Here is a 14,643-nt window from a genome sequence, read left to right as displayed (position 1 = left end):
TGAAACTAACTTTACAGGCAGGTAGTAAGCAGCTAATTTTGCAAGATTCTTCTCTGCAGCTCCTGATGAACAGGATTCACCTTTACATCACATGATAGTTAATTTGGATTCAGTTGGAGAGCACAAACCTTGATCAGCAGATCAAGCAAATGCATCATTCCAGGAATCTCTGGCTTTTCTTCATATGATGTTAAAATATATATATATATATATTAGTTAACAGCTGTTTCTTTATTGCCATAGGTTCTGCCGGGCATACTGCAGAAGCATTGCTGTATTTTACCTGACAGGAACACAGGTAAACTTTTTTTTTAATGAGTCAATGTTGTAATATGATTAGAGGAAACAAACACAAATTGGATTATATAGAGAGGTCTTGTTTGCTATTTATAGTCATTGAAATTATCTTACAGGGAGGGTTAACTTGCATATGTTGTTTAAATTACCTGCTTTCATGTGAAGATTTTATGTATTTTGTTAACATTCTGGAGGTGGCACCATTGTAGATGTTGCTCTCAGGTCTCACTTAAAAAGTTATTTGTATGAACATCTGAAGCATTTATATGTTTTTAATTATAAAGTTATTACTTTGTCAAGAAAAAGGGGTTTAATACTGGAGTCTGCAGTCTGGTCCTGTTGATTCACAAAAGTACTAAGCGTTAAGTTGCATGTAGCTCTGACTGCAGAAAAATGCTTGCCATATGCTTATTTTCCAGAGTAGAGGAGTAGACTAAATGAGTAATCAGAAGAGGTATCACTAATAATACCTTACTGTTGTGCAGAAGAAACTTAGAGTAATATGTTTGTGAAAGAACAAATAAATTGATGAGAATGATATTGGACGAGAAGAAAGCCATGATTTAATTTTACGTTCTTTTATGACAGGAAAAAACAATTTCTTTTAAAATAAGTTTTAAAATCCTTTAAAAAGTACTATAAATTGAGTGAAAGTGACTGCATATGCAACTCTGGATATGATTTGACAGACTAATTTTAGAGAAGTAGGAAGAAAAATACAGCTTTTTTTTTCTGTATCTTCTTAATAGAATATACATGATTGCTGGCATCTCTTAAATCTGCATACCCCTTTCCCCAGTAGGTACCGTTAAAATAAACCAGTTTGCTCCTTGGCTTGCTATTATCTGTATTTCAGGCACAGTTTGTACTAAAGGTGATTACAGAGAGAACTTGACAACTCTGCTGAACTGTATTGGGATTTGTGGTTACCCAGCAATGTTCAAATGAAATTTAAAATCTGATTTCCATTTTAGACTGTGAATGTGATAGAAGTACTCTAATCAGGTAGTTCATAACACACCCATTCCAGCACAAATTGGGAAGTTTATAATTAGCGAACAAATTGCAGACTGACTTTGGCCTTCATAACAATTTCAAGAGCTCCTGAAAATTGGGCTTGGTGTAATGACCTCAGCCCAGTCTGTGTGCTCCTTTGCTGATATCCTGTACCAATTATTGTTTTCTTTTTATTTGTAATATAGGAACTTGATCCAGATTCCATTGATAACCAAACTCTTCTTAACTTATATAAAGTGTATCATGTAGATATCAAAGTCAGAGTTACATGAAGTGATGGTCTGGAGCTGGGTACTAAGACTGACCATTTATTTGGAGAGGTACAATATGTCTTTACAACCAATATCAAGAAATCATTTATCTAAAATCTCAGTCACCTGGAATAGTGCCTTAATTTGGACATAAGAAAGAAAGGAGGAGCTTGCTAGTGTGAAATTTGGTTTTGAAAATTTTGAACTAAGCTCTTTGAAGAGGAAATCTATCATGCTTTGGTATGTAACAGCTGCTGTACAACTCAAGCACACTTATGTGCGAAAATATCTGTAAGTTCTATTGCATCTGTGTCACTGCTGCTGTATTTTTTTTTATGCTTACCTACTATATAGTGGGGAGTTGCCAGCAGGTGTAAAGTAAATTAAATCTGTGTTCCATTTCCTCCACTTCTTCCATTTACAGTATTTAAACACATGGCAGAGAGAAGGAGAGTTCAGACAGGACATGGGGGATTTTTTTACTTCCTTTCTGGATTAAAAGAATGACTGAATTACAGTTTGATTAATTGCAACTGCTAGAGATAAATGAACCTTTGTCTTGTCAGACTTTAGGTCTAAATCAACTAGTCCAAACTAAAAAAAAGAAATTCAGGAAATTTGTGTAAATGTGGAATGTGCTATTTGCATTCAAATGTATACATCATACATAATCTTGTCCAGTCCCACTCTCAGTAAATGAGCCCAGAAAAATTACCTGATTGTGAGCTGTAAGTCTGTTTGTGTTCAGCTGTTGACATTCGGAGGAACTGAGCTTGGGTGTTGTTCCTAATAAATAGGAATGACAAGGAGAAATGGACTAGGTGGAGGGATGGGAGAAGAGAGAGGGGAAGAACCATATAATGAGATGACAAAGCCATTAGGGAAAAACAAAATGCTGGAGGGAGTGGGATGAGTGAAAGGGAGAGAGGCAGTAGCAGTTTCTTCACTTATAGCCATTCAACAGTTCAAGTGAAGGCAGCTTGGTGTTCTTGGGCTCCTCATTCAAGAGTGCCCCCATGACCAGACTCTTCCACACTATCAGCACTGAGGCTGCACCTCAGGGAAAGAAATGAGCCCTTGGGAATGATGGGGCCAGTGCTGCCAGGCCATCCATTGTCTGGCTGCCCTTCAGACCTAAGTTTGATTCTTGGGGAATATATGCAATTAGCCTAAGATGTAATATGTCCTTGATTGCCTGTACTTAAGAAAACTGCACATCTCACTGTCCCTTGCTATGCTGCGTAGGAGTTTGAAGTGGCCACACTTTGTCAGTATTGGTATTCTATATTTGTAAACTGGAGAAGAGAGCTTAGCATGGAAAGATAGGTACATGAGAGCAGTGATCTCCTTCCAGTGGTGATGGTGTGTTAGTGCTTCTACCATGAACTGCTATTCTCAGTGTTTATAACTTAGCTATAAAAATATATCCTGCAAAGACTTTCAAAAGGGAGCATAAAAAATGTAATTCAGCCATCCCATAGCAATGCAGTTTTGGAAGAAGATACGTATTTATCAAGATTAGGTGTTTCAAAGGTTAAAGAATGATTAATTTTCAAACATGTAAAGCCTTTACAAAATAAAATTCTTAAAATAAATCACTGAATACAGCTAGTAGTTGCTTGCATTAAGCTTGCTAACAGACAGTGATGTTTCAATCCTTAAGTGATAATTTATTTGTGGCTTTCCATTAATGATATTTTCATTACTTAATTAAAAGTTCATATAGCATGCACTGGCACAATGTGTGCTTGTTATTGTGTTAGCTGGTATCCAGAAACTTTATTTGTCACATACTCTATTACTCAAGAAGCAAAAGATCCCAGACCAGACACCTTTATTCTACACTTCCATCTTATATGCCATAACCATACTGTAATAACTGTATTGATGGCCCTGCTCAGTTTCTTTCCATCTCCTAACTAGACAGCAACAACTGGGATGCATTAGCAGTTATAAAGTTAATTGGAAGAAAAGCAGCTACATGCTCTGTACATGTGTTAGCAACAAGATCATAAGGGGACACAGAGCGAATGTGCTCATGACCTGGTGGGGAGCAGCTTGCTTAGTTTCTTGAATTATAGCCCTCTGTCTTTCCAGCTCCAGCTGGGAGAAATAACCCACCCCTTTTGATGGACATCCCTCTGTGTACACATGCAGTCAGCTCATAGTCCCTTTATAAATGCTTCCCAGCAATGATCCATCCCCTGTTACTGGGCAATCTTCAGGCAATTCAGAAGTCCTTTCCATTACTGGAGAATTACTTCTGTAAGCCTTAAGCAGATGCTAAGGCTGTCCTTCCTCCCTCCCTTAGTAAGGTACTTGGATATGGCAATGGATAAGAGAGCTGTTCATGCAGTATGAGCAGTGGTCTTGGTTTCTACCCTCAAAATGAAGATAGCCATTAAATGCAATATGTTTCAACATTCCTAAACAAAAAAATTGAGGGGTAGGAATGCTGATTTGAAACAGAGAAGTCAATGTACCCTGCTATGGGTTGTTTTTTTATTTAAATGTATGTATTTTCAAAATTTATTTTTATTTCCAGTCTTGCTTGAAATAGAACTCTTCAGGCAGTACATGTGGGTTGTTCAGCTGTAGAAAATTTCATGCAAATAAAAAAGAAATATATCTGAAAGCTTATGCTTTTGTGTATTTGTGTTTAAGCAGTCTTAGAGCAGAAGAGTGAATTATTTGGAGTTTGATTTTTGTTTATCCCAGACCTCCCTCTATCATGATTTAGCACAATAAATGATCCTCAAGGTGTGCACAAATACACTTGATGAAGTAAAGCATAATAGAACTCCTTAACAGGAGGCACTCAGTGTGATTTTTACATTGCCACAGCCGTTAAATGGACATTCTTGTACTGCAGAGATACTGATAGCTGTGTGTTCTGTCTGTCTCTGTTGTGCTCTTGATACACAATCGTTAGTTTTCTATCATGTGAGGAAATCGCATAGACAGCCTCTACAATATTCTTTTCCATTGTAGCCGTGACTTTGGTATGTGGTGGACTGCAAATTTGGGCTCATTTTTTCCACTGAAGATCCCAAAGGAAGGAATGAATCAATAGTCACTAGCAGCTTCTTGGGCTGATTCAGTCTTTGATGCTTTAATCTTGAATTTCCCCTCTCATCCTGAAGGAGAACATAGGTACAATACAGAGCATCTGCAGCCATTTTGCTGACTTGATTCTGATAAATAACACTCTTAAACTTTGAGCAACACTCTTAGGAAAAAAGATTGATGCTGTCTCAAGTTTCTTCATAACCCATTTTCAGGTCAGCTCTTGTGTGCTGATATTGAACTTGCGCAAGATGTTAAATCCTTCATTATAATCATCCTCTTTTGTCCACTGCATTGCCTAAAATTGCACTGAAAAAAGTGTAACCAATGTTCTGCTTTCTGCAAAGAATGAGTAATATATTCTTGAGAGAATGGTAATTGCTTTATATACAAAAGCAGGAATTTAATAATAACCAATCTCTTCATTGGGTAAAGTCAGCCCAAGCCAGTAATGTTTCATCCTTTGCTTGTTTGCTTTTCTTCCTGTTGCTTGAAGAGCAAATATTGAACTGGAGAAAAGTCCAAGGTGATACTAAATAGAATTCCTGCACTAAAATTCACTAAATTGGATAATGACGTTAACATAGCTTTTTTTCCCTCTTTAACTACAACTGTGTTACCTTATTAGATTTTAAAATACAAGTAGTGTGAATAAGTGCTCAAAACCAATGTGTTTTATAACTAGCAAATACGTTGCTGCCTGCTAGTTAATTTTTATTTATATATGTGTGTGTGTATATAAATATTTATTGAAATGCAACGGGTATTTGTAAGAAGAGCCATCCAGATGACTGGGCTGACAATGTGTATGTATGAACTGTACAGCAGCCAGTTTGATTTCACAGAAGGAGTTACAGCATAGTGTTCAGAAGCCAAAGTCCTGTTACAAAAATATCTTTACCACATTCACTAGCATATTCCGTCTGAACATTTTGAATATTAAATTAATTGTGATGAATTTTTGCCTTGTGCCATTGTGATAAAGAATTTTTTTCCTATCATATCCTCTTTAATCAAAGAGGAAGTCAGATTATCAGCTGCTCCCACATAAGAATATTCACTAGGTGATATATCATCATCTTAAGAAGTTTGTTGCTGAAACTGAAGTTGTCCTTTTGCTTTCAAGATGTAGTTATAGATTTTAGACAGTTCCTGCAGATTTCACCTGCTGTCTGCTTGCTGAGTTAAACATGAGCATTCTCATTCAGATGTTCAGCTGCAGGCTGCCTGCTGGTACTTTCCAGCCCAGTTTCCATGGAAATGGAAATTAGAGGGCAGAAAATAAAGGAAGAATACGTACTTTCTTAATCTTCTAGTTAATCTGGAAGTACTCTTACCTTAGTGTCAAGGTTGTTTTGCTTTTAGTTGGATAGGCATATGATGCCAACTTCTGCAAATGCAAAAATAAATTAAACTCATTATCAAAGCTGTTACAAGCAATACCTGTTACCATGACTCTGTAGAGGTGTTGGAGATCACCAGAAGAGGATGAAGGAAGAACTGGACTGGGAAAGAATAAACTGATGAAAGGATGTGTGGCCAGTGTCCTTTTTAGACTTAGTACTGCTAGATGTCTATCTAGAATAAGGAACTATACACTTTCCATCTCAAATTAGCCAGAAGACTGCCTTGTCTTACTGTATTTGTATATACCTAGGACTGTTCATCTTGATCCACTAAAATCTGGTCTCCATGAGAGCAAAAATATAGGCAGGTTGGGCTAGACTCATACTTCAAAGGGGCCAGGTCTATTATCTCAAGACCAATAAAACCTCAGACTTCAGTATCAAGGCAGCTTTAAAACTAATCAACACATATTAGTCCACTTAAAATAATTGGGCAGGCTAGAAGACCCTGGATATGAGTGAGCAAAAAAATGTTTTAAGGCTTCAGCTGGCACAAATCTCTGTGCCATTCTGCTTGTAGTGTAAAAAGAATGATCAGTGTACACAGTGCAGGTGCTTCAGTCTTTGCATGGTGTCGTAGTTGGTTGCAAGCATAGTACAAAGACCTTTTTGGAGTTTCTGGTCCCCTACTACCACTAGCTCGTCCATGGAGATGTTTTTCCACTCTTATTACTGTTATGAGAAGTCACAGTTTTGCTTCACCCAAAATTATGTAGTCTTAAAACCAAAACACTGAACAAAATACTTCACTGATGTTTAGATGTCAAGTTAAATGTTTCAAGACTGATAAAATGGACTCCCCTGAAGGGCAAGTGTTGTCTAACCCCTGTGATCTCAGGACTGAGTGTAAATCCTTAGCTGTAAAATAGCACTTTCCCAACAGTCTCACCCCCTTATGTGTGGGGGGAAACAGGGACTGAAGAAAGAAATCTGACTTGGTGAGGCTTAATTCTAGAAGCAGATGTGGACATGCGTGTTCGCAGTCTTTGCCTAACATCGCAAGAGTCCTGGTGGCTAAAAATGTGTAGGAAGGAAATTATCTCCAGACAACAGCATCCCTTTCAAGAAAGCTTACTCGACCTTTACTTCTGAAATGTTTTGTAATGAATTCCAATGTGTACAGCTCAGCTGATGAAAGAAGAAAGAACTGTGCATCCTCAGACACAGAAACAGCAGGCAGCTCTGATAACTGGCCATGTTAATAATGTGAGTAGGTCTTGATAAATGAAAGCTGTATGTAGAATGACTGATTTCTCTATGCCACAGTTTGGAGTTTGGTTTTTTTTGTGCTTACATCTACTTGTGAAACGGTTGCCCAGGCAGTATGTAAATCACATGGACTGAGGGGCTCTGAGTGTGTGAGTGTACTGTACTCAGGCACTCTCTTGCGGAGGAACATGGTTTTGAAGTTCACTGCCAAAAGGTATGTCTTGGCCAACACAGTGCAGTGTGTGGGTAGAGGTAAAGAGTGTGTAATTGAGCAGAGAAATCAAAATACAGACATTTCTACTCATACAGTGAGTAAGGAAAAATGTTAGTATGTTTTTCTAGAACAACTATAAGTTAATGGTGAGGAGCACAGGGAATTCTTATAGATCTCAGAGGAATATAGCTATAATGCTGAAGGACTCGAATTAATTGGTTTTATGTGGGCTCAGTAGACCACGCTGATATTTCATTACCCTTAGAGAAATTTGACTGTAAGCCAAAAAAACTATTCCCTTACCTTTTAAAGCTCTCAGGGATGCCTGCACAAAAGTATCTGCATTCCTTGCTTCTGTAGTGTCCTGCCTCTCCAGCTGCATTGAGGCACTGCTGAAGTAAGAATAGACCTCTTGGCTGGTATACATTAAATACATAAGTCAGTTGTGCAAAGTATAGAAGTAATAGACATGCTTTGTTTGCTACCATTTTTAAAACATTTTAATTATATTCCTTTTTCTCTTAATTTGCAATTAAACTGTGTAAGTTGATTGATATCTTAAAAAGGTACCCGTTCTTGAACTTTGAAGACACCCTGTCCTGAGAGGAATAAGCAATAAAAACAGCATTGGAAGTGACTACCAGTCTTTTATTACAGAGTTACATCATTTGTATAACAATCCTTCAATTGGTGGAAGTTCTTCAAAGTTTTGAAGAGTAAAACATTTTTTTCAGGTTTGTGGGAATAATGGAATTTATCATGAAAGTTTTCTTGGAAAAAGAATGTAAGTTAGAAAAAATAAGGACTAGAAATCACATTGCTAACTTCTTAAAAGAAATCTGTTTTATGAAACTCTTCTTTGCTTTCTTTTGTCCTTCTTCACCCACCTCCCACTCCTCCCACCCCTTTTTACTAGAAGAGTGGGAAAGTATGGGGAATTGGATTCTGTATCTAAGATGCCCACAGGGTTAGATAACTTTTATTTTCATAAGATGTCTGAACAATCTTTGCCTGCTGTAAGGCATGCTTGCTAATTTGGAATAGTCTGCCTCATGTTTTGGACTAGTATTTAACTCCCTAGGACAGAACAACAGTTTAAAAGAGATGTAGCATGCAAGCTTCTCCATGATTAAAACCATCAGAGCTCTCTTTCATTCTAGTTGTGCATTTTCCAGAAAAGGACACTGACACCCTTCCACTGATGTACTGGTGAGGACTTTTTCCAGATGTATCTTTTTTCTTTCAGCTGAATTTATTAATATACAATTTTTCCTGCCCTTCCTAAATCTTCTTGTATTAGTTGATTGGGTGGGAGGACTAACACATACATTTTGTTATCAAAACATCTGAGCTGTTCATGCTTTCCATTCTACAGTGGTATTCTCTATGTTTAAGATGGTTTACTTTGCTAGAATGATTTTATTTGTAGTAATGCTGTATGACGTGTTCTCCTGCCTTTTGGGATACTATAGGAGCTATAAATAACAGTGGCTAATGTCTACAGTCATGCACAACAGGAAGCAATTTAACCACTTGTCTCCTTTCTGTCACAATGGGAAATAGCAAACATTTCTGCATCAATAATGCATATGATCCCCAAAGCCATTAGTGGTGCTTATTGTAGAAGTATATTACCAGAGGCAGTGCTGCACCCTCCGCACTTGAGATTAAATGGTAGCAAATGTTTCCATGCATGTGGTTTAGTTGTCTCAGCATGACTGCATTGGTTAAGACACCAGCTGTACCTCCAGAGGTACGGCCAAGAAGGTGTTGAAACCTCCAGTCTGCCAGCCAAGAGGAGCAACACTGTTAGGCAGGAAAAAGCAGGGGAAGAGCTTGGGAACAGCAAAAATGGACACATTAGCTTATCCTTCTTGACACAAAGATCATTGGGGCTGGGAAGGATCAGAGAAAGTGAAGATGTTTAACCATGCAGGAGGCTGATATTTCAGTATATCTGTGAAAGTCATTGTACAAGATTAGATGCACGTTGTCACTTGTAGGTTGTATTAATTTTATAAAAATATGTTGGTTTGCTGGACTTAGGTAGTTAAATGCTTAAGTGAGGGAGTTTGAATATGTTGCTGGCCAAAGCTGCTGTCCCAGAATTCCTCAGGTTTTAGCTGGATACAGCTTAAAATCAGGGAAGAAGTGAGGGTAGAGAGTACAGTATCAGGGAAACTATGAGAAGCATAACTCACAACTGTTCTCATTTGACAGCAAATCCTGGGGATGAATCATCTTCAGATTTTCAGTGGTATATATAGGAAACCTAAACTTACCAAAGAATAGCAATGGAATGACAAAAAGCCATGGAGGCATTTGTGGTTTTTCTTACCTTATGTAATGGCTTCTTGAATGTCCTTTATAAACCAAGGACTGATCCTCTGTACTGTACCACTAACACTTGTGAGCCATGAGCCTCCATCATATTGAACATGGGCAGAACAATGCTGGAGGCTTCAGCTGACAGAAGTTTAATTCATGAACCACCTTCACAAATATATTTGGAAATTGTGACTCACAGAAATCAGCCCACAAGGCATAAGAAATTACATCATGGTTAAGCTGCAGGTGATTATAAATGTAAGGGATAAGATAAGCTTCAGGGAAAGGCATGTATATATTGAAAATGCTTCAATACTTCTTGCTCCCCTTTTAATTTGGAGGGCAGTTCAAGGAAGCAACACAAAACTGAAAATCTTAAGAGGAAGGGTCAGCATGGCATGAACTGTTAATACCATGTGTTACGAGATGTGTCCTTCCTTTCATTACCATAAAGACTTGGAAATCATCTACAGTGTGAGCATCTGTCCATTAGGACTAGTAATCAGTGCTTCATATACCTGAGTGTAAATCTTTCTGATGTATTTGCACTAAATATCTATAATGATTCTTTACCAAAGATCATTACAATTTGTTGGCCAAATGTGCTAAAATTTTCTCTCTCCTGTTTCTATGGAAACTGTAATACTGATAAGACACAGTAAACAAATGCACTGTATCATAAGCCTCCCCTTTAGCAGGACATTCATTTTGCTAATATCTGTCCAAATTTATCTGGTGACAGGTATTGTTCATTTAACCATTCAAACAGTAAAGTATCTATTTAATTTTCACTGAAGACTTATCTTCTAGCTTTGAGGGCTTTTACTTGCTCTTAAATAATTTTCCTAGCACAGTGGTGAGTTGGTATGTACCAGTGGTTGCCGCTGCTAATATTTGCTTAGCTCAGAGGGGAGTAGTGAGTGCTTATATGCAGTGCTTCAGAAATAGGAAAATCTAAACGTGTAGAAGTACACTTGTTGCTAGCTAATGCAGAAACCAAAAGCTTCTTTTGCCTTTGGTTCTTTAGAACATGCTTATGTGGCATGGTCTTTCAGGGAAAGGTCAGCAGGTGGCCTGCTGTCAAAGAATTAGGCTTTTGTGGAACAAGTTACACCTCACAAAGTTGAGTGTCATCTTCCTGAGCCATGCCCAATTGCAGTCTTGAAGTATTTTACTTCAGTATTTTTACTCAGCAAAAAGTTCTCTGCACATTCTAGAGTGTCAAACACAGCTATACAGTGAGGAGACTGATCTCCTCCCTGCTGCTCTGGGAGGACTGGCAGGTTGCAGGCAGAAGCAGGCAGTGCTGAGGACCATGTGTCTTGAAGGCACATGCCAACCCAAGGAGCTTGAGTTGAGGTGGCAAACTTCATACTCACTGACCATACAATAAAATCCCTGCTTGATTGCTGATCTTGCCTTCTGTTTTAGAACCTTCCTTCTGTGATACCAGTTTCAGGGTGACTAACCATGCTGAAAAGGGTAAGGAGGTTTTCAAAGATTTAAACTAAATAAATTGTTCAAATGAGTCAATAAATGCTATGCCTGTGCTATACTTCTTGAGTGGTTTATGGGGAGCGAAAAGTCAAAGCTCAAATAACCAAGGTTAGGAATGGAGAAGCCTGCTTGGTTTTCATGCACTGGAGAGATTGGAATTTACTCTGAACTCTTCCCCTGGGCTGCAGGGTGGCAATGAGGCAGTCACCTTTGCTCCAGTTTGTAATGTTAAATACACATTAACAGTTTAAAGAGCTGCCATAGCATAAGCAAAATACTTTTTATTTTCTATGAAAAGCTTATGATGCTTGTTTCACTGAAGACCTGCTATGTTAAATATCTAACTAAATCAGTTGATAACTTTACTTAATGGCAGTCACTTCTAAAAAGGCTTTAGAGAAACTGATGGGAATGGTGTGCTAATAAGGAAAGCTGTTGATCTAGAGAAACACAAATCATCACTCAAAGCCTTAATGTACTTGTGGTAATGGTAGACAGCAAAACCCCAGTTTTTAGTTTTTTTTCTTTTCAGATTCTTTAGCAGTACTATGAATATCATTACTGTGACAGGGACTGAGATAGTCTATCTGGATTTTGGATGCAGTGGTGACGAATGGTGCTCCTCAAAGCCACAGAATTACTTTGATGTTCAATAAGAAGTAAGCTGTTGGATGGTGCTTAAGGTATCCACTTCTTTGTGTGCAAACACAAGTGTCTTAGTGTCATCCTAAAGAAAGCCTCTTTAGGCAGGGCATCAGGTTTGACAGGAGCCCTTAACATACTTTTTACTGTTTCAGTGAGACTGGCTCCATGAAGGATCCCATATCTTCATGAAGGAGCCAGTGCTTTTTCATAACCATTAACTCTAGAAGCAAATGAAGGCACATCAGCCTGCATAGGCAGAGATTTTTTTAAGGACCAATAGCATTTTATTTTGCCTTTTTTTTTTTTTTCATGGGGGCAGGCCATAAGTCTTCATTATGATTATCTTTCCATTTCTAGTGTTTACTTGAAAAGAGATAGATTGCATCATACATCATTCAACTTATAAAGGGGGCTTATAGAAATACAGAGCAACACTTTTTACCAAGGTGGTGAGCACTGGGCATTGGTTTTAAACAGAAAGAGGGTAGTTTTGGGCTGGACATAAGGAAGAATTTGTTTACAATGAAAGTGGTGAGGCACTGGAAGAAGATAAGTGGTAGATGACCCATCACTGGAAGTGTTCAAAATTAGGCTGGACAGGGCTTTGTACAACTTGATCTAGTTGTACAAGATGAAAGATGTTCCTGCCCATGGCAGGGGGTTTTGGACTAGAAGATTTTTAAAGATTCCTTCCAACCCAAGCCATTTGATCAATCCATGTTTTCTTGATTTTGGTTGTACTTGTTATTTGAATTAAAATTCAAAAAGGGGTAAATTCTGAGATAGATTTGATTGCTTTTCCTTTCAATTTTTATGAGATTTACCTTCATATTTGAAGGCAGATTATGGCCTTAAGGTTGACGTCTTCAAAATGTCATCCTTGTAGGCATGAAGATGTTACTCTCTTGGAAACCATTGCAAGTGATAGTTGCTGGGCTGCATCACTGTTTTCTCTTAGAGGTTGTCTCTGACTTCTTTTCTCCAGTAATTTAGTGAGGACGTTGTGGTCATCTTTCTTCTTTTGAAACTCCATTGTTTAAGTCCTTGTGGAAGACATCCTATGCCATTTCATAATTTTGATTTTTCTGAGTTGTAATTCAAGAGCATCACAGATACATTCACTGATGTTCTGTGTTTTCCTTTTCCTTAGGACCTTTTATAACTCTGCATAGCCAATAACTCAAGTCTTCATTGTTGGTAGTTATTTTCATTCTTTTAAAAGAATTTGACAGCTTTATCACTTTGTTGGATATTTTGCTGATTCTTATGCCTAATGTTTACAGTTCCCTGTAGGATTTTTTGTTATTGTCTCTCTAGTTTTGCTGCATTTATTTGATATTTTAATTTTCTTCTTTATAACTTATCTGATTTTTTTTCTGTCTTTTTTTTAAGCATATAAGAAACACTATTCACTATACTTCCTCTTTATTAATATAGCTAGCAGATTCTTAGCTTTTTGATGTTGTGTAATTCTTGGCTGCAGAATTCAGAGTTTCTTTAACTGTTACTGGCATCTTTGTTTGGCATTATAGAAGACATATGGCTTCCTACAAAACTGTGTCGTTATTTAACTTGATTTTTGTTGCCTTCCTGTTTGAGCTTTTGACTAAGGTATAAATACTGCATCATAAATATTTCTTTCCCTACTCAAGAAATCTGATGTTGGCTTAACACTGAGCATTCTAGGAGAACCTAGGAGGTTTAGCTTGCAGTAAAAATATTTTCGTTTTTCATTCCCCCCTTTTTCCTCCTGGTATTGGTCATGTGTGCACATTTGTCTCAAGCCATGTGGATAGGATGGTATGGAAGTGCCAAGAGTGACCTAATTTTTCAGCAGAAATGAAGATATGGGATCCTGGTTTTTTGTGTTGTTGCTTGTGTATTGATTTGAGGTTCTTTTTTTTTTTTTTTTTTTTTTTTTCCTCTGGATAGGTGACAAAGATGGAATTTTCATTCCATTCTTTTAACTTCACTGTCTTTTCTACTTGCACTGTGGTCAGCCAAAGTGAAGGCAGGAAGGCAGGCCAGTCTGCCCTGTGTTATTGCTCTTTAGACTGAATTTCCAGACTCCCACAAATTGCATGTCTTCTCTAACACAATTGATTACTGTTTCCAGGGATCTGATTTTCAGAAACATTTTTCCTTTCCAGGTATTCTGAATTTGTATTCCTCTAAATTCTTAGGTGTCTTAGGTGATGATATGGGTTGTCCATAATTTAGGATCTCTGGTACAGTTGAGTACTGTCTCTGTCTCTTCATAAGCATGTTTTACATTTAATGTCTTCCTAATGGATGGTAACTTTTAACTTTTGACACAATCTGCCTATACACACAATTTCTTATGGAATTGCTAACTAATTTTGCATGTAGGTTAATGAAATAATTTTACAGCGATTTTGACATTTTGGAGAATGCGATATATGGAAGAATTCTGCCTGAAGCCATATTATTTATTCCAGTAGAAAACTGCATTTTTTTTCTAATTATATCTATTTGATATGATGGCCACAGGTTTTTTAAATCATTCAGATAATCAGAGAAGACATCTAGGTCTGGAAGATTTGATTTGAACTATAAACAATGTCTTCTCCTTGTCCAATGCAAGTTCTCTTCATGCCTGCCTGGAGGTAACTCCTCATGGTTGTGCAGCCTGTGCCAAGTTCCACAACTTTCTGAAGCAAAGTAGGTCTGCCTTGGATTAGTCTTACTATTA

At 37.6% G+C, this 14,643-nt stretch overlaps 1 protein-coding gene across 4 annotated transcripts in view; it reads left to right on the top strand.

The window, feature by feature from the left end:
• Positions 1-14,643, top strand: part of DLGAP2 (DLG associated protein 2) — a 448,267-nt gene that overhangs the window by 79,099 nt on the left and 354,525 nt on the right. For 3 of the 4 annotated variants that reach the window (XM_053973321.1, XM_053973319.1, XM_053973320.1), the window contains exon 1: positions 277-298. Coding sequence is in view for 1 of the 4 variants with exons in the window: in XM_053973318.1 (XP_053829293.1) it covers positions 244-298 (55 nt within the window). In the remaining 3 variants the exon portion in view is untranslated. Of the gene's footprint in view, positions 1-243; positions 299-14,643 lie in introns of those variants that run through there. The other variant, XM_053973318.1, reaches the window with a different exon arrangement.

This window comes from Vidua macroura, chromosome 3 (assembly GCF_024509145.1).
Source record: "Vidua macroura isolate BioBank_ID:100142 chromosome 3, ASM2450914v1, whole genome shotgun sequence".
In the NCBI taxonomy this organism is placed as follows: Eukaryota; Metazoa; Chordata; class Aves; order Passeriformes; family Viduidae; genus Vidua; species Vidua macroura.
The sequence above is the reverse complement of the archived record's forward strand: the minus strand, read 5'-3'. Positions and strand labels throughout refer to the sequence as shown.